The 22,978-nt window shown below is 38.2% G+C and overlaps 1 protein-coding gene across 9 annotated transcripts in view; it reads right to left on the bottom strand.

The window, feature by feature from the left end:
* The window catches only part of ATRX (ATRX chromatin remodeler), an 85,405-nt gene that overhangs the window by 27,288 nt on the left and 35,139 nt on the right, over nt 1-22,978 (bottom strand). For 7 of the 9 annotated variants that reach the window (XM_035325526.1, XM_035325523.1, XM_035325525.1 and 4 more), the window contains 11 exons: nt 19,925-20,055; nt 19,216-19,398; nt 18,145-18,238; nt 17,537-17,645; nt 16,721-16,900; nt 16,191-16,332; nt 14,969-15,078; nt 10,021-10,167; nt 9,637-9,814; nt 2,655-2,792; nt 1,540-1,715 (listed from right to left, as the gene is read on the bottom strand). In XM_035325526.1, the coding sequence (XP_035181417.1) occupies nt 1,540-1,715; nt 2,655-2,792; nt 9,637-9,814; nt 10,021-10,167; nt 14,969-15,078; nt 16,191-16,332; nt 16,721-16,900; nt 17,537-17,645; nt 18,145-18,238; nt 19,216-19,398; nt 19,925-20,055 (1,588 nt within the window). The remainder of the gene's footprint in view (nt 1-1,539; nt 1,716-2,654; nt 2,793-9,636; nt 9,815-10,020; nt 10,168-14,968; nt 15,079-16,190; nt 16,333-16,720; nt 16,901-17,536; nt 17,646-18,144; nt 18,239-19,215; nt 19,399-19,924; nt 20,056-22,978) is intronic. The other 2 variants (XM_035325524.1, XM_035325532.1) reach the window with 1 other exon arrangement.

The following is a 22,978-nucleotide window of genomic DNA, read 5'->3' on the forward strand; positions in this document are numbered from 1 at the left end:
CTCGAGCCTGTGCTGCGCCGCTCGCCCAGCGTGGCTTTTGGGCTTTTGCCGTGCGGCACAAACCCCTGGGCTGCAGGATAACCCCAGCCAGCTTGCTGCAAACAGCAGAGCCTGCAGGCAGCTCCCACCTGGCACCAGCGATTACACCACCTGCATGGCCTTGCTTTTATCTGGAAGGGTAGCGAGAAGCTCCCATGCGAACATTTCTTAGGAACAGAGTTGTTTTCTTGCAGAGAAATTACACGATAGATGAAATGAGAGTTTCTCTCCGTGGACAGGACCTGCTTTGTGCAGCATGCTGTGGGGTAATCCATCAGGCCCCGTCTGATGCTGCATGAGTGTGGAGTGCCCAGGGTCTGAGGGACTCAGGATTTGCTCACCATCTGTGTCCCCCCAAGCGCAGAACAATAAGGTCCTCAGCTAACAGAACTGATTTTGTTGCAGGACTCGTTTATCCACAACAGCTTGTAAGTATTGATTCCAGAAAGTGTTTGAGGAAATTAAATGTTTTCATATGTTTATTTACAATAACTGGAGTTTTCATGCTACCTCTTTTGTAACATGAGCAGACTGTAATGGGGAATAGTTTGTGTTCCTGTACAGAGGAGTAGGGTTGTGTGCTATCCTCTTGCTACTATTCATCCTTCCAAGATACCCATCCTATGACTTCCACATGGAAAACAATACCAGATGACCGTACATGAAGGGCGCAGACTCAGCTCTGACATGAACAGAGGGTGCTGTGTCCCTGCCCTTGCCCAAAGCGAGGCTGCTGTGCCAGGACAGGGACAGGCAGGTCTGCAGAAGCACAGCCAGGAAGAGGCCCTGGGAGCCTACAAAGCACCACACCTCTCCTGGTGCCCGGGTTTATAGAGGGGAACAGCAGTAACACTGTGCTGACGGCACATGAGATGCAATACTACAGCAGGTAAACTCAAAAGATGGAGGCCAGCCATCATTCAGGAAATGTAGGGAGGTTAAGGTTTGTTTGTTGTTTTGTTTTTCTTCTCATTTAAGTTTTTTGTTTGTTTGTTTGTTGTTTTTTTTTTTTTAAGTTCTTCACCTTTTTTGAACCCGATTAAACTTCCTTCTCTCCTCTTCCCAATTGTTCTGATTCTCTCAAATCAAAAAATAGGAACCCAGAACCAAATGACAAACTATGGATTTCCAACCTTCTCTGCAGTTTTTAGGCAGATGAATTTTCAAGCATGTATTCTTTAAATGTATACATGAAATTAAAAGAGTATTTCCAAGTAACTGGCACCCTACTCTATCACATATTTTTTTTTTACTCTCCTAACAGAAAAAGTGTTCTCTGATACCTGTCTGTATATATCCTGCTTAGGAGATACTGGTATCAGGATAAAAACCATGATTTTCTAAAAAAAGGTTTTCTAGCTGCAGTGAATAATGCAGAAATCTAGTAACCTGGGGAAGTATTTACATCAAAAGTAGCATGTGCTTTTATCAGAACAAGATGAAATAACTCACTCTCATCCCTGCAGCTAATTCAGGTAATTATAGTAAAACTGTTCTCACCTGAACGCATCCAGCTAACATCTCATAGAGAATATGTGCACGCTTCTTCATTACTCTGACATCTACCAGAGTGGAGTCTGCACACTGACCGTTCTGAATTGGATTTATGAATCGATTTCGGAATTCTTTAATGGAACCAAGCAAATTCTCCTTAATAAAGTTAACCATGCAGTGATCTGGAACAAAAAGATCAAGCTCCAGTTGTTGAAAAGTGAAAGTACAGTACTAGGATTAATTCTAACACAAAATGAATGTGTCATATCTAAAGTAAGAGCTTTCTCTTAAGGGAAAAAAAAACACAAACCCAGCATTTTCAGAAAAAGGCATCTTAAATTGATACGCATTGTAGGCAAAAAGTTAACTTCTAAACTTAATGTCAGATTTAACACTACCTCATCTTAGATGCTAAACAAAGTTTGAGTGCTTCTGTACACCAAAGCAATTAAATGACAGATTTTATTTGTAAATATTTGGAAACAGATTCAAAAGCATTAATCAAAAGAAATATTACTGCATTATTAACAGACAGGAGCAAATATTACAAGCCAATATAGAATGAAATTCCTGAGGCAGTAAAATAAATTACTGTTTTAACAAGTTTTCTAAGAACACTGCTCTATAATCGTTTAAAGCAATTTAAATTTATGCTCCTGCTAGACCTGGTCCACCCATTTCCCCTCTAAATACTCCCTCCCTTTCCCTTTGGACATGTTGAGACTCATCTGATCCTTTGGTGAGCCACACCAAGGAACTGAACTGTCAGAAAGCTATTCAGCATTCATGGCCTGATACTCCTCACACTGCCTCTCTGTGGAACCAGATGTATGCAAGGCCATGCCAAGGAAAGGGATGGAGGAAAGGCCAGGCTCCCAACAGCTTCAGCTTAATTTGGCTTCAGCTATCACAGAAATGCATGTCAGGACATTGATTAAATATGCAAAATGAAAAACGAAACAAAAAAAAACTTGGTATTTTTGTGTTCTTGTAGAAACATAGCAAACAGCTTCATCATGTCACACTGTAATCAAACTAACTCTATCTCTACCAAATACGTTGCTGAAAGGCAAGAGGACATTCAAAGAAATAAAGCTGTCTTAAACAAGAAAGCTACTCACATTCTATAAGATTATTTTGCAGTGGTGTTCCTGTAAGGATTATTCTCCTCCTGGATCGAATAGAATTCATTGCCTTAGAAACAGCAGATGCTTCATTTTTTAGTATGTGCCCTTCGTCACAAACAACAAAGTCAGGGCCTAGGAAGAAATAAGAACATTAGATCTCTCCCATCTTTTATAGCCACAAAGAAACTGGCAGCCTACAGAAACTGAAATTTGTTCTACTAATGTTTATTATGGGCTTTATTTACTTATTTTAAAGCACCATTAAGGTTCTTTTTCAGTTTTTACACAAGCATTTACAGTAGACGTTCTGGTAAACTGCAGACCATTATTTGTAAAATTTTCAAGGCAGGGTTAAATACAATGTTCGAACATATTCCTATAAAAATTGTCTATCCACAGAGCTAGTGCATCCGTGTATTTTCATTCACTCTGTCAAAACTTCTTCAAACTGTTCCCTAAATTCAGCTTATGCTGCCATCTACTGGTGCCCAGGCAATTAAAGCCCAAAAGATCCGGTAGCCAGCAATTTTTGTGCAAGGCAACAGATGAGTATCAACACAGGTAAGCAGCGCGATTGAAAGTCTTAGCTAAGATTTATGAACACGATCAAATCTGATTTGAATTAGAGACAACTGAAACGCCACCCTGTAGCTAAAAGTCACTGCGGAAATTTCCTCAGCTTTTACCGAAGATAAAACCAGGGATTCCAGACTAGGAATTTAGAGGAGTTGCACAAGGAACGACAAAACCACACTGTAAGACGTTGGCACTGTACGCGAAGCAATCCGGCAGAATTCTTAGGAGTCAGAATCAATTCTAGCAAAGTAATCAACACAAATCAACAGTCCGATCACACCTTTGACAAACCGCATGATTTAATGCCAATCATCTCAATTGTGCCATTTAAAATGTCAAGCTGATTTCAATCTTACACGTTAGTAGGAAAGGAATCAAGAAGGTATTTTTTTCTAAGCAGGAAGAATAAGTCTTTTAACCAAGTCTAGAAGGCAATCATGAAAATCCTGTACCTACATGAATTCCCAACACATTCAACTTGCCCATTTGAATTCTCACACCTTCCCCAGAAACATTTCCCCATACTACCTCACAGCTTTTGTACTTTCCCCAACAAGGACAGTGCTGAGAGGCTACAAAGACCTTCTTCAGTTTTAGGCAAGCATCTTACTGACGGATCCTCATTCTGAACTACCTCGGGGCTTTCCTGAAGAGTAAGGAGCTTGCCGGAACTGCAGCATTTGTAAAGACTTGCAGAATCTCCCCACCAGATCTGACAGCTTGCACATTAATACAGCATTCTCAGAAATGGATTTGGTCTGGAACATCGCATTTACAATCAAAGCACATTAGAAAAAAGGATAATGAAATTTTAATGATGGTTAGGCAAGCAAAATTGTGCCAATAAATCCAGAAATCCATTTCAAAGACTATGATTTTAACACGAACAAGGCAGTTATTTAAAAAAAGATCAATGTCGCTTAGACTAAGTGAATGATTGCAGAAATATGAAAAAACTATCTTAGTATAATCTTTGTGGTTTGTTTGGCAGTCATGTAGCACTGATATTGAACTCACATCTTGGCTACAATTCAGTGACATGGATTTTCATACATCTTTTTTTCTGGTTCTTAAAAATCATTACAGACAGAGCATTTATCAAAACATCATAAGGGAATGTAAAACAGTGACCTCAAGGGATCGTTTAGTCCATTTTCTTCATCTGAGATAATAGATATAAGAGTAGGATGTATCCTCCCAAAAGAAGTAAAACTCCGTGACCTCTCTCTTCTCCTAAAACACTGTGTATAAAGCATAATCAAAATGGTCTCTGACGCAACTCCATATTAATTCTCTTTTCCTTTCTCCAGCTCATGTAAATTCCCACCCAAAGTCTCTGACTAACCAGCTTTTACATGGTTTGTCCGGTTAGTAAGCCTGTTTTCTAGGCTAGAAAGCCTTACTCTTTCAATCTTTCTTCAAAGAAGTCTTCAACTTCTTTCTCGCTGTGCTTGGACACATTAATACACTGGTACAAATAAAACACACTCAGTGACAGATACATAGGTATGTAGATGCACAGTTCTCCTTTTACTCTGAGGTCTACAAGGACTTAAGCCTGCTTTATATCAATGAAAGAACTTCCCGAGTTTAACAGCAATGGGATTTTTATTAGCAGTAACAAGAAAGAAACAACACAATTACTGAAATGCTGCAAGCACAGCACAGCAGCTATTAATAACTGCTGTGTGATACGAAGCATTATGGGAAATAATGCCTTACTCTGCAGGAGTATACAATCCTTCTATTATTTCACGTGGCAGAGCTAGTTAATTAATGAAATCACTTCTCACACTATTTCCCCACCCATAAACTTTGGCTAAACCTTCCCTCTCTGGTCCCCTCTCCTGCAGCACACAGCACTACAGACCTTCTGCTACAGAACACATCTACCCTAGCAGTATTCTTTCTAACCAGACACAAACCATTAAATTATCACCCACATACCAAATTTGCAAGTTTTAATTTTAAAAGTGCTCCCAGAGACAAAGCTTGTCCTATCTGCAGTCCCAGCAGCAATCCAGCATGCAGACTGATAACTTCTGCCAGGGCCGTGATTCGCAGATAGCAAGAAACAAATAATGGCTGTTGCAAGATTCTTCTCAGTTTAGGCAACCCCAACATGTCCAAAAAGTAAGGGGTAACAACACAAGAACATTACTGTTTGTATTTAGTTTAAATGGAGAAAGGTAAGAGGCAACATAAAAATAACTACTGAGTTATTGCAAGGTTAGTGCTCCTAACGGCCTGGCTCCACACCACCAACCAAATAACCCGAGATCAAACCAAGGTTCCCGGGTTCATATGAAATTAGTCAAAACCTACAAGGCCCAGGGTGCTGCAATTTGTGGATTATGATTAAACCATCAGAAGTTAACCTAATCACAAATGCTGCTCTATCATGTTGCCCTAAGGTGTCTAAATAGGCTTGGAAAGAGTAGAGGACCACCCCCACGAGCAGGATGTAAACCCAAAAAGGACTTGGAAGAGATGGGGCAGGGTAGGTCGCACAAGGTCTCCTCCGTATAAAATTCCACGGTGAGCATGCCACCTCCCTCCACGGTCTGATGGTTTTGAAGTTACATAAATACGAACCCATGAAGGAAGGGGCAACATTATTGTAAGGTAAGTACAAAACCTTACACCATGGCTCCCTTACACCTTCCACAAGAAAAATAACCTACAAAAGTCAGTTACTATAAAAGTATCTCAACTCCTCTATTTGCTAAAGTCAACAGAAGCATAGCGGGACAAGAGATCCTTCAATTCTTCCATGATTTTGGGGTGAAATTAGATGGAGACATGAGGTTTTTTTTATTCATCATTACAAACGGAATTTTAATTGAATATAAATGCACCTGAACACAACCAACGAAGTACAAAGCCATCATCAGGCTACTGTTACCACAGCTAGACGCTAGCTCATACCTTTTCTTCAACAGTTGTGAGCTTCCTGGCAACATTTGCAACCCTAAGCAATTTTCCTTCTTGCTTAAATAATGCTCGTGGCTTCAACGTGATCACAAGAACAGTTCATCAGCTATTATACAGGAGCTTTCCTGAGTCACACTGGCAGCTTCGCAAACTGGAGCTGGAAATGCCAGTTCTGCTAAAAGGCAGCGGATGGAAATGTGCAGAGTGTGGGTAGAGGAAAGAACCAAGCCCTTAGTGGCCCAGCTTAGCTGTTGGATCATTTCAGCTCCAGCACCAAACCCCACCTCAGGAAGGCTCAGCAGGAACGTAAGCAGCAGAGGCGATTTTCCTCTCTGAAGGGACAAAAGCTCAGTACAGAGAAAGGCCAACTGAGAGCTACCAAAGCACATTTTCAACCGGTGTGAGTAAAAACCTGCTAACAGAGCCAGATGTTTCAACCTGTGGAAACCATCACATAGAAAGATGCTTATCAGACAATTTTTGAAAAGATAATCCAGTGAAAACAAGAAGAAAGCAGGTAACTTCGGATGAGATGTTAGAGAGAGAATTTAAAATAAAGGAATGGAAATCTGAGAATTGCTACTGTCAGCTTGCAATATGAAGTCCAGAACAACCAGATCGTAAGACTTATTGAAAAGTCCATTTCTGATTTTTAAAACAACTGCACTATTCACACTCAGAGGTAGCTTTCACGGCCTCTGGAGGCGAAGTATTCTGTAGCATTTTATCCATTTTATCTCTCAACCAGTTTATTATTGTTACTACCCATCTGGCCACAGCTCTCTGACCTAGATGGCAGCACCCAGCAATGCTTTCAATTATCTCAAAGTATTTCTTTCAACTACTTACTTCCTATCTCTGACAAGTTGTCACTATTCTGAGGTTTACCAACTCAGAAGATCAGTTTAAGTAGTAAATGAATTTCTTTGTTGATTTGCTCAATTTTTATCAATATCTTTAAATGACGTTTTCACCTGGCTTCAAGCTTCATAATTTGATTCACTTCCATTTTTCTTCATTTCTTTTTAACCCAAATTCAATATTATCAGCAGCCTTGAAAGATTTTAGAAGCCGGAGGACTGACCTTGTAATCCTGCCCAAAGATGAAAGACTACAAGTTAAGCAATGATATGTCCACAAAAGCAGTGTGTGAGGATTTATCACACCTAGTCAGCTTTGACTTGTATCAGCCATCATAGGCTAGTATGAAATAATTTTCTATGCTTTCTTGGAAACAGTCCTAAATTCTTCCTTTGGAACTACTACTCCAACTTGGTTTGTTTCCCTCCTCACCTTGAGATTAAGACATACATGTCTTGCAGAAAAATTCCAGAATTCCGGGTTACTGATATGAAAAATAGGTTTTCATTGCTCTGTTTTAAAACACCTTGACAAGAGCTGCAAAATACCAGAAGTGCCTTCTGCCCATTCAACTCACGAGTCACACGTAAGCTCAGCTCTAACCACTTACAGTTTTAAAAAGGCTCAACTTATTTCTAGTTAACTACACTATTTTTAATGTGAGTGAAAACCACCATTCTGTTTTGCAACTTAATCAGAAGAGCATTTTAAGTCTTCAGCAAATATGTTACTGTTTACAAATACGCTAAGTATTAGCAGTAACAGCTAATGCTAACCTCTTCGGAAGCTCAAAAAGCAACACTATAGTGTTGTTTGTTTTTTTTTAAAAAAAAAAAAGCAAAATGCAGGGGACTTTTACAATAATATATTGGCTATAAACTCAGAGATCACATCCGTAGTATGCGAACAACAGGGCTCTGAACAACTGTTTGGGTTAGGGAGCGGCTCTATGACAGATGAAGCCGATCTCGAGTTGCTGCTGCTCAGACCCTTTCCGAAAGGTCCAGCGTCACCGTCCTTCACTAGCTGTCAGCCAGGTATGTGCCTGCTCAATCTGCGCCAGTTCAGAGAACTAAAATACATAAAAACTAATCATTTTTAAAAGTTTACTTTTGGCTTATTTTATGTTCCTGAACCAATTCGTAACAGGGAAATGTCACTTTCACTGCAATGGAACCTGCAGAAATAGCAGGAGGCAGTAATACAGTAATAATTAATCAGGTAGTAACAGCAAACGAGACATACTAATAGTGAACTGACACACTTCCAGACTAAGAAGGAAACCAATTCATCATAAGCTGAACATTAGCTTACAAAACACAAGAATGAGTAATTATTTTATTTAAGAATCACAGAGACTGAATTTGCTCCACTGTATTGCTGAAATATATATATATACAGAGAGCTAGGAAACAACCTTTCATGGTCAGGTTACATAGAGCTGTTTGATTTTCAGTGTCTTTCATGACTACAGCATACAATCAGGACCCTAATCAATTAAGCCTTTTCTCTAGAGTCAACTTCTATTTTACCTCATCACTATGAAAATGTGTTTTTTAAAGTTCTGCAACAATAATCACAAAGTGTTTTTTTCCCCATTTGTGAAGTTTGTGAAAATCGGTCACCAAGACCAAGTACAAGCCAGACCAATGCTGTATTTCACATGAAATCAGAATGCTTAAATAAGATAAAATCAACCACACGCTAACAGTCACGTAACTTAAAGTCCAAGCAGATAACTAAACCCCAAGAACATCTACCTCAAGAATCAAATAAATCATTTCCCTTACCTACCACATCAGCATTCCCAAATTTAATCAACAATATCAAAGTTATGGCAAAGGTATCTTTTAAAGAGGGTATTTACAATATATTGTGCTGTGAATAATCTTACGTGGTTCTCAGATCAGTTACTAGGTCAGAATTTGGAAGAAAATTTTGCCATTTTGGTGAAACTTGCTGATCCCAAATAGTTGTTTTTGATGATCACCCGGTAAGACTGGTTTTTATCAACTGTATTTTCAAGTGCTTATATACACATTTTATAGAAGTTTGCCCCATTCAGCTGAACTTAAAACCAAACATTCATTTCACAGACTGGAAAAATATGAAAAAGTGCTTTATCTGCAATCAACTAATTAGCACTTAATTCTCATTTCTTCACACTTCTGAGGTGTATGTTTTCAACTGTTCTTTATGTGTGGTTGCTCCTGTACCTGTAGAATTCTAGTGAAGACCAAGTAGTTTGTGGTTGTAATAAATATTCAGATTACAGTAAGATTCACACTTGCAATGACCATGTAAAGAAAGCAATGCTTGCAAAAAAGATAACCCATGAGAAAAAGTTCCCAGTATGTGTTCCTGTGGCCATTTCCATATTGGACCTAATACAAAAGACCCTTACAGACAGGCTATTTACAAAAGCACTGCGCAGCTTCTGAACAACCCCCTCTGTAATTCCGCAAAGGGAAAAAAATTGTGATAAATCCTGCCTGTTTAAAATCATCTGCCCAACAGATTGCCATTTCCGTGATTACTTAGCTCATATTCTCAAACATAAATATTCATTACATATAACGCATACCTTCATTAATTTTCCGCTTACCTGGATCAACTAAAGCTTTATTAAATATTTCTTTAAGTTTTCTACTCTTCACATTCCTGCCTTGTGCAAGATTACGATACATCTCGTAGCCTATGATCATCACACCTCCGTCATCTTGCCAACGCTGGAGCATATAGCTTCTCTCCTGGGGGCGTTTCACAGTTGCTAGTTCACAGACCTTTCAAATGGGAAAAAAACATGCTTCAATTCCTCTTAAAATTCCAAAGTAGTGGTGTAACTTGAATACTTTAAGGCATATTAAATGCTTGTGATTTTTCAAACAAAGTGCATTCCTTAGCCTGTATTTTGAGTAGTGGAGCTTCCCAATTACGCAAATCATTCAGTTATTTCATTTTTAAGAACTCTTTTTAAGCCTTATAATACCTCTAATTTCTCATCGTCTTCTAAACCTTCTTGCCATTTTTCAAACTCATTCAACCAGTTCAAGGCAGTGTTCAGCGGACACACTACCAGAGCCGTCCGGAAATCCAGCTTGTCACAAAGCAAGACCGTGTGAAGAAAACTTACGACCTGCAAGAGGAACAACAAACAAAATGCCACATTAGATGTAGAGCATGGAAGGACAGGAAAGAAACACAGAGGTACATATTCATTCACATATAAAACTTACCGACCGCAGTCTTGCGCACACATACTTTTTCTGTTTGTTAAACAACTTGATGCTTAAAATTCAATACATGTGTATTTTGATTTCACATGATTATTAATTTGGGTTGCACAGCTGCTTAAATCCTTCATATAGCGATATAGTTCAAAATTGTATAGCTGAACTATTTGAATAGTTGAACTGTAAACCTCCCTTTACATTTCATAAATCATTTTCATAAACTAAGAATTTCTATTAGGTAATTTGTAAGCCTTCCCCCAGTAGAAACCCCAAACCTTAAATAAATTCACCTCTATGGACTTGATAACTGTCAAGTATCTTGAAAGTGACCTTCAGTCTTAAGTCATGTTTTCCACATGTTTCTTTTTGCAACATACTGGCAAATTCTGCATGGGATTTATTTTTATTTTTTTTCAGGATTCAAACCCAGGTTTTGCTCTTGCAAATGAGCTCTGAAGCAGGTTATTCAAATGCTTTCTGATATTCACCCTAAAGCCAGCCTGGGTATATGCTACTGATGATAATACCTTCTTGAGGCTTGGGAAAAAAACAAACAAACGAACAAAAACTAACTCTTTTCCTGCCATTCGAGAGTATTTCTGTTGGCCTGCCTGTTTTTAAGCAATAGCAAATGAAACCAGGACTGGAGGTGGCACGTTAGAAGTCAGGAGCAGAGCAGCCAGAGATCCCAGAACAGCCCCAGCTCTCACACAGCCATTTAATGGTGCAGGCTGCCCTGGAACCCACAGCCACACAACATCCAGGAATTTCTTTCTGGATCAGAACATTTTATCTTACAACCCTGATTCAATACACCGCATCAAAGTAATTTTAAACTGCATAGCTAAGACTTGAGCACTGGGCACCAAACTGTTTTTAGATGCTCCAGTTCCAGAATAATTACTTGTGGTTTTGCTATCAACACAAAAGCATCTTATGTTCAGATGCAGAAAGAAACTACCCATGAAGACTCATCAGGAAAGTCCTATGAAGAGCTAAACAACCAATGGCATTACTGAGGACAGTGGGAGGACTGGCAAATAACCACGGAAGGGAAAATAAAGAAGATAATTTAGCTACAAACAGGATCCATAAAAACATTTGATTATCAAGAAGCCACAACGCAGCCACTGTGTCATGATCGCAATCACATATAAAAATAGCTTCCAGTGTGAAACGTTTCAAGCTCTTTACTGAAGTTTAAGGTATATCAAGTAGAAATGTACAAAGTAATCCGGGTTCCATTGCCACAATGAGAAGTTCTGCACTACTTTGCAGGTCTCCAGGAAAAGCTGGGATCTAACTCCTGAGGAACTGTAACGTGTAAATCGGAGTTAAGCATGTAAAAATACACTCTTCAAGGTACGTATGAGAATTCTCTTCTGTGGGATTCTCGATTGTTTTAACAGGTGAGGTCTCCTGCCTCAGCTTCCATCAACAAAGCAAAGAGGTATGCTGCAGCTGGAGTTCTAAAAAAACAAAACCAAGAAACCAAACCACACACACCGTACTGTCCCTGCGCTGTGCATCACAGTTAAGACTGCAGCTTGTTTTACCTAAGCAGAACATAGAGGCATCCGGTTTCTCGATTCATCTGCAGCTTCGTATTACTCAAAAAAACAAACCAGACCAACAAGCAACGATAAAAAACAAAACAAAACAAAACAAAAAGCTAAACTTTCTCTGACTCACTTCTTTACAAAGGAATCCCAGGAATCTGAAGAATCTGGGGGAGCCAACTAAGCGCTCTGTGACTATATCCTGCAATTCCCAGATCATGAAAAAAGATTTTCAGGATCAACAAATCTGAAATAAAACTCATCTCAACTAGATCAGAGGAGGGCAGGATTAGGTATTTCCTACATCACTTCACTTGCTGAAGAATCCTGAAGGCTCAATTGCAGATGCAGAAATGGAAGAATCCCCCCTGAAGACCGGATTAGAGGGAAGACAGAAGCAGCAGGAAGCATCTGACCCAGTAAGGCACAGCTAATGACAGCAAAAAGCAACAGATTCGCCCTGCTAGATTTGGAGATACCTCTCTGAAGATTTTGCCTTGGAACACGTCTCAAGACTCTCAAACTAATAAAGGAGGACATCAAGTCAAGCCAAGCCTATGGTCTAGCAGTGTCCACATGTGCTGACTATGCTCAATATCACCTAGTAAGGCAAATAAAAACCACTGACAAGCCTCATAAGCCCAACATGAAGGTGTCAAAGACCAGCTGTCAACAGCACCGTACAGCGTTTGGTTTGCTGAGTTACCACCAAGGTTGTAACGCTGGCAGTTGCCACCTGCGGATGGATCCAGCTATGGCACAAAAACGTGGAGACATCTTTCATACAGCACGGAATTCCAGTACGTGGGTATACTGACCTCTAGGAATGAACAGATCTTGAGCCTTCAGGTCAGGTGAGAGGGCTTCCCAATCCAATGGGGGAAGCTTTCACCACAACTGACCAAGACAGAAGAGGCCAGTGAAATGGCATTTCCTCACAGACGCTTTGAGGATCCCATCCTCACTGTAGGAAGAAAACAACCTCTTTGAGAACCATCATCACCACGCCAAAGAGACTGCACTCCAAGGAACGACTGAAGTGCATCCAGACTTGGAGCATTTGAAGAGGGAATTCGGAATGAAGTGCTGCACCAAGTGCTGGCTGCTGCATCAGCTGGACTCAAACTCACCAGAGGCACCTGGCAGATCTCCTGTCAAGTGACTTTACAGCTAAGGACTGCTCCTGGTGGAGGAAGGCCCTGACTGAACCCAAGCTGAAGTCAATTCTGATCAACTCCCGTGTCCGCAGAAGTAGCGAATTCAATTTCTGATGATTCACCTCAAGCTAGAGATCAAAAATGTTCACAACGACTCATTTCAGCAGCCAGCTGTCCTGGTAAACACGTGGGAATACGTCCCTTCTCCATAAGTGAGGAAACACGGCATCAATGAAAGCCAATGACAAGTCCACAGCAGCCCTGCTTTTTATCAGCAGTGATCTTAGTCTAAGAGTAAATGGCAGACTTTTTTTGGATATACACACTAATGGTCAGCTTCCTGCAGGTCAAGAGGCATTAAAAAGTTTCCTTTTTGAAGGCAAGTGATGACACCACGTAAAGGCACCATCTTTTCCACCTATCGATGTAAGCACTCAGCCTTTTTAAGCACTGGTAAGATTGTTATCCTCCTTTCTTTTTGAGAGCTCTCTGAATTTTCCATTTCTCCTCCCCAGAATAAAAGGGAAAGGTTCTTCTGTCAAATGACTTCTGCTAAAGGACTTTTGGGGAACAGACTGGGCAAGACAGCAGCAAGACAAGCAACTTGCCCCAGTTCTCTGCTCAGAGTGATGCTAAATATGGCTAAATGCAAAACCAAAATTCATGAAGACAGATACTTGGAAACAGGCAAAAAGAGATGGAATTCAACACTCCCAGTTCCCCTGAAAAAGTAGCAGCATGAACACCGAGATGAGGGGAATTCAAGAAAAATGTTCTGTATCTCTTCTTCCTTTTGAAGGTCAAGGTAACCTGACAAAGGGCATGAGCATCTTCTAAGAGACTCAAGACAAAAAGCTACCAGTGTTGTTTTACAACAGCTGCTTGGGTGATCAGTTTCAAAAGAAGCATTTTAAGATGAGGATTGAGCTTCAGGTTTTAAAGACTTAATAGAAATGGAAGCTGTTCACTGTGCAACTTTTAATAAGGCAGAAAAGCCAATTGTAACAAAATGGAAATCTTTTTAAAGAAATGCGACAGTATTCTGTTTTAAAGAGTTTTAAGAAGCAGTCTCCAGGGGTATAAAGGAGAAGAAATGCACTGAAATGACACTGAAGGCTTGAACCTGAAGATCTGAGAAAGCAAAGAACTGTAAAGCCGAAGAAAACAAATAAAGAAGCAAAAAAAGGCTTTAAAGTGCATCGTATCTTTTTACTGCTAGTTCCTGGTCTTATACGTTTGTGATGCACAACAACCCAGAAATAAGAATGCACATACGAAAGATTACTGAAAAAAAAAGGAAAAAAAGGAAAAAACAAACAAACAAACAGAAAATAAAGCAGTGTTCCCCTTCTCCGATCCAGAAGAGTCTAAATTGTAACAAAACATTGTTTATGTTATAGCACAAAGCATCTGAGTTGAGACAGTAAAAGCCTGGCATAAAACCAAAAAACAAAACCCCATGAACAGATAAATATCTACTTCATCAATGCAAAAAATCCAAAATCCAAAAACCACTGAGGAAAAGAAACAATTTAAAGGGCAACACATGAATGAAGAAGAATGAAGACAGTAAAGAACAAAACCTGCTTAAGGTTATTAAATTGGCTTAGAAACAGAGGTTTCTGAAACTGTTTCCTACCAGCTGTATTTTGTTATTCTGGGTTGTGAGCGAGCTACACATCATTTACAATTACATACGAGTTTTTAACTGACAATTTAAGTCAACAATTCCCTTATTTAATTCCAGATTTATTTTTCTTTTTAAGTGGAAGAAGCAGAAATGCTTATCAGAACTTGCACACCTACATACTACCAAACACAACTTCTTTATGAAAATCCTTTTTACAAATCCTTTTCTCCAGCAACCCTCATCAAGTCACTGCCTAGTAAATTTTACTATGTTCTGAAAGTCATTAAAATTGCCTTTTGTTGGATCAGATTTGAGAGCAAGCTACAGACCAGAAAACAAGACGACTTTTGTTCCTTACCTGTAACGTTTTCCCCAGACCCATACAGTGAGCAAGAATGCATCCTGAACCAGGAGACGTCTTTGTCTTTTTAACAGATTCACAACAGCAATCCCACATGAACTGAACACCTGAAAAAAAATGTTGAAAAAATATTTATTAATCATCCATTTTTATTAAAGTTCACCTGATAAGAGCAGTCACCGTAAGATCATGATAAATCTTACTAAAGCAGTGCTCAGGGTAATTATTGATTAATTTATGTCAGATGGGTAGCATGCGAGATGAGCTTTGCCTTGAAATCAATTATATTCACAGTTTTCTCTGAAGATGTGGCAACTGGATTAAAGAGTACTACTGTGCAGACTGCAGATGGCTTGAACCTTGGGGGCAGGGAGAAAAGAGGAAATGGAACAGCAGCGGCAAATGATCTTGGTAATCTGCAGGAAGAGATCAGATGTAAAGCTCTATGCTTAAAGAAAGAAAATTCAAATAAGAACTATGACAGCTGAAAAGGGAGAGAAAATATAATCCTAATAACAAAATGTGTTAACATGAAGGTCTGCTGGGTGATTTCTTCTTCTATGCCACGTATTTGCTGGGGAATTTTATTCTACAATGCTATAATCAGCACAGATGAAGCTTCAACTGTTGTGTCTGCTTCAGGGCACCTCCCTTTAAGAGCTGTAATAAGCCCAGAAGATTCTCACTAAAATGGAAAGATGTATTATGAACTTTCTGGAATTTAGAGGAACAGTATGAGTTATGAAGAAAGCTATGATTGGTCATTCTCTTCTCCTTCTTCACTAAAAGTAGAAAACGAAAAGAAGTTGGGTTAATTTGCAGTCAAGTCATGTCAAGTACCAGAAAAAAGACTCTGGATGAGAAAGCCAGGAAAATACTGTGAGATTTTTAAATCCTCACTGAAAATTGTAAAAATCAATCAGATTCTCCTCAGCAGAATGGTTAACTTATATTTGATTCTGCTTCAGTGCAGAGAGCTGTATGATTCTAAAGCCTCTTCCAACTTGAAATATCTACGACTCTTTGCTTGCAAAATAGAACTATGTATTTATTCGTGATCTCATTTGTTCAGACCTTCCAAAATAGAACATTAAACACAATGCTTTGGTATTTGCCTGCCAAGGAGTTTCTCTTATGATTCTAATTCAGATTGCACATGACACTGTGCCAGTATAGAAAAATAAAATTAGAAAAAAAAAAGTTTTAAATCTCTCCTTACCATCTACTTGGTGTGGTTTCAGTCTGGTAACTATACTCCTGTGAACCTGCACTAATGGTTCTTTTGTTTCTTCATCTTCATCTAAAACCAGCTTTGTTGTAATGGGACATTTCAGAGGTGAAGCATCTTCTATCTCTATCACCTATAAGCAGAAACAGTACATCATAGGAATACAAGTGAACAATGCCAAGCATTTGACAAACACCAGCTTTAGCAAAAACAGATGTCATTATTTAAGTAAAGAGAAACCTTTAATCCTTTACCACGCATCATCAGCTTGCTTTGGGGGATTGCTTTTTCCCATGGAAAAGTAAAGCAATAGGCAACTGGAACAGCTTTCTAAAGATCTCGGTAGGCTTAAATAAAACAGCAACATTACCTGCAAACTACAAACTGAACTTATGGCTTACAAGTCTACATATAAGTACTTTAAAAATTACTTATCAAATTAAATTGAGGTAGAAATATGGTATCTTAAATGTCATCAGCAATTCAACTTCCTAGCATTTTGCAATGAAAACAGAACATACCTCTCTCAACTTCTCTCTCTCCCGTTCTCTTTCTGCTATCCGTTTTCTTCTTTCTTCTTCCTCTTTAAGTGCATTTTGTGTTTCTGTTCTAAGCTTATCATCTTTAATAATCTTCCTTATTTTCTTCCTGCCTTTTCCAGGAGATTTTGAATCGTCGTTTTCTTCATCCTCAGAATTACTCTATTACAAATTAAAGTATTAACACGAGAATTATGACACAGACCATGAAATCCTTGATTTTCAGATAAGCTCTCAGCAATTTCAATACACGCTGGTAGAGTTTAGCTCATAGGAAAAAAGATTCTGTTTCTTGTTTGTTTGTTTTTTAAAATGGGTAGTCAGCATGATAACAGAAGTTGCACCTTACCTATAAGGTATTCTGCGATATTAAAGATAAACCCAGCTGTGCAAAAGCAGTACTGAAGGTACTGTTATCATATGGTATCAAATAATGACTTAATAAAGGACTGTTCTTCTGTTTTAGTGCTGCTAGATCAGCACTGCACTGGAAAAGAAACCTTATTACTAGAAAAAGCTTAAACTACTACGTGTCATATATATATATATTTTAATTCCATTTACTTGAAAGATGTTTTGCTTTTTGTTTCCAAATTAACAGCTAAACAGGAAACGAGAAATGGGTTTTTTGCCCATAGCAGTGCTGGTTTACAAATTTTAACAGTTAAGGTTGAGAAAAGTTTTAACTTTTTACTGTGCTTTGTACAGAGCTGTTTGAGATACCTACATCCCTGAACAATTGGCATACAAAAGAGGAACTCCTTTTCCCATTTATTAATTCAAAACACAATACAGTACCTTGTTGTTGTTTTCACTTGAAGAATCCTCTTGAACCTTTATACGCCTCCGTTTCTTTTTCTGTTTGTAACTGCGCTGATTTTCTTCTGCCTCAGCTTTCTTGGCAGATCTATAATAAAGGCAGTCTTACTGACAAACAATAATAACAGATTGCCTCATTGACAAACAATGATAAAAAAATTACATGGACTACACTGCTAATCAACAGAACATATACTCCTTTTGTGCAGTCGGGGCTTTACTTCCAAATCCTCTCCTCCCCCTCATCTCACTGGACACACACAGTAACAGACTATTCCAGACAACTCTGAAGAAGGTCAGATTCATTAAATATCAGTTCGCTACTGCAACCCACCATTCCCCAAATGACATAATTGGCACAAAAATGCTCTTTGTTTTGCTGAATTTTTCCTACTGGCTTATCAAATTGCCATGTACCAAATGCTGTGGTGCAAATGCAAAATTCTCTCATTTGCTGCAAATTTAATTAAGAGATAACAAAAGACCAGAAGTCTTTAGGTTTTACTGTCTCACTGCCTAGACAGCAGGGCTGAAAAACAAAAACAAAACCCGAACGCAAGGTAAGAACAGCCAAGTTTTATTTCTACCTTGTTCTTGGACGCTGGTCATCTTCAGACTCGCTGACTTCTTCACTAACAGCAGATTCATGAAACTCCGATTCATTTGAATCATCGCTGCTCACTTTAAAAATGAAGTATGATTTCATGTTGAATATTATTGCAAAGTAAGCAACATGACATTTTCTAATCATACAAAGTGTTTGAGGTCAACAAGCACTGTCAAAGTTCATTTCAGACAGTACTGGACCCACTGAACATACCAAGAAGCAGCATCAGCAATATAAGGGGTACAGAGCAGAAAAGCTGAGTCCTGGTAGTTTATTAGGCCAACAGGACTAAGTTTTTTGCGTGAAAATATCTAAGCATGATTTATAAGCAAACAGAATTGTATTGGAAAGCTTCAGAGACAGTGACTGAAGAGGACAGAACATAATGGGGAATAGCGCTGAACTTAAGAAAATATTATTTTTAGCTAAATAAAAGCTTTCCTTTCAGATGTTTCAGATGTCATTTTATAATCACACTTCACACATGATGCAGACGAACAGTTTACTAACAAGGTGGGCAATTATATTACTGTGTTTATGGCTTAAAGTTTCTTCAGGCATAGCAAGTTTAGAGCTGACTCAAAACGTTAGGGGTGGACAAATTCTTTCCTCTTGCATGCAACAAGGAAAATGAGAAAGCTAAGGCAGGCATCCCTTCACAGTGCCATCTAGTGTTCAGCTAAAGCTCACAACATTTAAACCAGGTGAAATTCTTCGATGACACAAGGGTCAAGGAAAGGAGAAATCACATAAAAGGCAAGATTGATTTTCACAAGTGAGATCTACTGGGTTTCACTGTTATTAAAGATTAATATCATAAGACTCAAGAGGATTAATCCAATTCAAAGGATACAGTAGTAAAGAGCTGTAACCTGCTGGACGCACGTTTAACATTTTAAGTAAAACTGTTTATCAAACAGAAAAATAAATTCAGATTTAATACACAAGGAAGCTTATACAGAGATTAAAAATTGACACTGTCAATTCTACATTTTGACATGGGGTTATTTCATAGAAGTACTTTTTTGACAGAAACATTAGGATTGTGTACCTTTCCTTCTATTTCTGCGCTTTCCTTCTTTTGTGTCTTTAGGTTTCCCCTTTTTTTCTTCACCAGATTCTCCATCACTCACTGTCAGCTTGTGCCTCAGCAGCCTGTGTCTGTATCTGGGCTTCTTTGAGTCTTCTTCCTCTGAATCTGATTCGGAATTATCCTCCTCCTTTTCATTCTCTTCTGTCAGAGATAAGAGTCAGTACAACACGCACAGTGGTCATTTTTTTTTCTTAAATTTGGCAAGAATTAACATCAGAAAAAAATTAGGTTAATTTCTCTGCTTTTCCAGGAAGATAAAGACAACAACACAGAGTTGTTCCCTCAAACCATATTTTACATTGCCTGAGCACCTAAGTGTCTGTTGCAATGCCTACACCTGTTAGCCAAACCACTCCTGTGTATTAGCCTATCTTACTGTTCTTCACAGAATATTCCTCACAAACCCACGGAATTTCTTAATTGGCTATAAAATAAGACTATTAAAAATAATAATAATAAATAAATAAATAAAACCACTTTCAGAACCGTAAAAGGGATGATAATCCTCATGATCATGTAAGCTGGCTTTTGTTTATTTGTCTACCAGAAAGCAACATCAGTTTTTTGTTGTTGAAAACTGACAACATTTTAATAATTTCTCAAGTGACCTTTGAAATTATGACAGGCACTACAGCACCACTTTTTTCCAGATGCGTTTGGTGCTCACCATCATCTGCTGTGTTTTCATTTTGTTTTCCAGTTTTCTTTTTTCCTTCATCCGACTCTTCATCTGAAGATGCATCCTCATCAGAGGAAAGATTGGCTTTGATTTCTTCTAAAAGCATTTTCTTGGCAATTCTTTGAAGTAAAACAGAAAAAACTATGTATTCCATTGTTCAAGCAAATCTATGAACGATAAATGTAATCCTATACCATTCAGAACTTCACAAAAAGGTTTGAAAGCTGAATAAAAAAACATATGATGAAAAGTCACTGTGATAAGACAGGATATAAAAGCAAAAACTCATGTTAAATAAATACATTGTGTTAACTTGCTTTTAGAAAGCAGATCTGTATCATGCTTGTTAAAAGTTAAATACTTCACAGTAAGGCTGCAGATAGTTACAAAGCGTAGAAACAAACATTTCATTGTATTCATGGGCTGTTTGCTCTATTTTTTCCATTCTCATCTCTTCTAATCTCTGCTGGGACAGGCACCTACGTGAATTCTAATCGTAACAAGAAGGCGAAGATCAAATCTTAGTACTCAAATCATTTCCCCCTGTCAAGTTATCATTCTTGATTGATTCACATCAATGGGATTCAAATGCCTTAATTTCCCGAGGCACTGAATTTACACCATTAAACAGCACAAGTTTTAAAAACAATGCAGCACTGAACGCACGTTTTAAGCACAGAGAAAGGATTGCTGCGATATGCATTAATTCACAGGTTTTTAAATATATTTATTACCCTACATCTACGTAATTAGCCTTCAGTTGGGTTACCATACTAAGTGTAGGACAAGTCCATTGCAAAAGAGATGCTGTAGTAATGGATGCAACTCATCATGTCTGAATATGAACAGCTAATAAGTGCCTGGGGGGAAAAAACACACTGAATCCCTCATGTAACTACAAGCACTTGCCTTACAGTAAATATAGCAAGAAATATATATGCATGACACAAGAGATTTATCAAACATTACGGGACCTGAACTTTCAAGGAATATAATAATCTTATTTCCTGTTCCACAAACTGCTCAGCTTCCCAGAGTTTCATTCATCTCAGCACAAGAATGTTTTCCTGCTAATATGCAAAAAGTTACTTTGGAAAAATGGTTTCTTTATGTGCTCTTGCAACATTAAAAACCAAAAACCAAATCAAAAAAAAAAATCAGTGTGAATATACATCCAAGGGAAAATATAAAATGATGTATTAAACACATAGGAAAATAGCAAACTTATCTGAGAACACTTACTTCCACAGGGAAAAGCCCTGAAAGAATAAAAGCAGGACTTCCCTGTATTAATATTAGAAATATTATAATTTTCATTCTGTGGTTATCCATGTTAAATGATTTTTTTTTCCTAGGTTAGATCTGGTCTGTCTTGCCTTTCAGGAGAATTAATGCATTCTGCATGCACAACGTTCAGAACGGGAAAGTTTGTGCCAGTCAACAACCATTTCAAACGCACAACACTCAGCCACCATCAAGACTTCACTTGGAGCTGCTGGAGGAACAGCGATCTCTTAAATACAGTTTCTTAGGCATTAGAAAACTGAAGTTGTTACTGTTATGGGAGGACAATAAAATCCGTTTTAAAGAATGTTGTATTTTATTTTGTAGCACGTAACATAATCCTAGAACAAAAACCGTCCAAGGGAGTTTTCCCAAGGCATCCTTCCATACGCTTCTAATGCTATTTTCTGTTTTTAGCTTAGTAGTATATTCTCTGGAAAGATTTTAAGGCTCATGTATACTTAGCTGTTATTAAAAGATGGAAGTAAAATGGTTTAGTAAACAGCACAAAGCCCTTTAAGATTGCTCAATGAGTCACAAACCATCCAGCATCCAAAACACCCCTCTGCGCCTCCCCCTCCTTTTTGTAGGAATGGCTTGCAAAGAAGTAATTGAAATAGTTGATTAGAACTTTAAAATGCAATGTTCTTGGTAAGCTTTTGATTCTACAACATATCAACAGATCACATTGTAAACCCTGTGAACACTTACTGAAGTCCATAGCTAAATAACATCCTCTTCTGAAAGTTTTTGCATTAGGTCCTTCCAGAGGATTTGGAAAAGGGACTGCCTTTTTATTTTTAAAATAATCACCACAACGTGTGAATATAACAAATTAAGACTATGTTTCTTCCATCTTTTAATGGTTTGAAGAACTTTCTGTTGAAATTGCTTGAAATGCCACCGGTTGGCGTTTTTAGAAAGCTTTTCACATGAACTATCAACACCAAATCCTACTCCAGGAAATGGAGACAGAAGCAGCTTGGTCAATTTTCTCATTTAAAAACCACCAAGAATATCACCAAAGTTTTGTTTGGCTAGAGGATAAAAGCAGCAAAACTAAAAAGAATTGCAAAATTTTCCAACGAAATCCTGAAAGTACAGCCTAGTAACACTGCCTCTGACTAACTTCATACATCGTGCTCGATTGTATTCGCAAAATTAACAAACCTTGAATGTGGATAATGATACTTACCTTTCATACAAGTCACCTTTAAAAAATCATTTATTGTTAAACAAAGATCGACTTTGGTTCTTAGCAAGAGAAGATGGGCATTTTTATTTGCTCTTTACTTCCGCAAAATGATTAAGAAAACAATTAACCACAAATGCATCATTCACCCAAAAAAAACCATGCATAAAATATAGTGTCCATAAACAAAAGATGCTGCTCTTTACCTACTGATCATCCTCATAACCACCGATCATGTTCATCTCTTCTGACTGGGCAGGCTTATTAGTTTCTAATTAATTATCATAACCTTGATTAAAAAGTTAATGCTTTTATACTCTGAGATACATATTTTTAGCTAGGATAAAGATTCAACCCCTTCGAATCAAACGGAAATGGAACTGCTTGCTTAGCAAAAAAACCTACGTTCTCTTCGATGCTGATATGATGTTGGGCAAAAAATGTAACACATTGTTCAGACATGTTCAGAATTTAAAAGATTCCTACTTTTAATGTAACCACAAAACTGATTAGAATTAAACGTGTAAGCAATATTAGGACCAAAGAGATTAACCCTTGTAAATGCA

Source organism: Oxyura jamaicensis, chromosome 4, assembly GCF_011077185.1.
Source record: "Oxyura jamaicensis isolate SHBP4307 breed ruddy duck chromosome 4, BPBGC_Ojam_1.0, whole genome shotgun sequence".
Classification (NCBI taxonomy): domain Eukaryota; kingdom Metazoa; phylum Chordata; class Aves; order Anseriformes; family Anatidae; genus Oxyura; species Oxyura jamaicensis.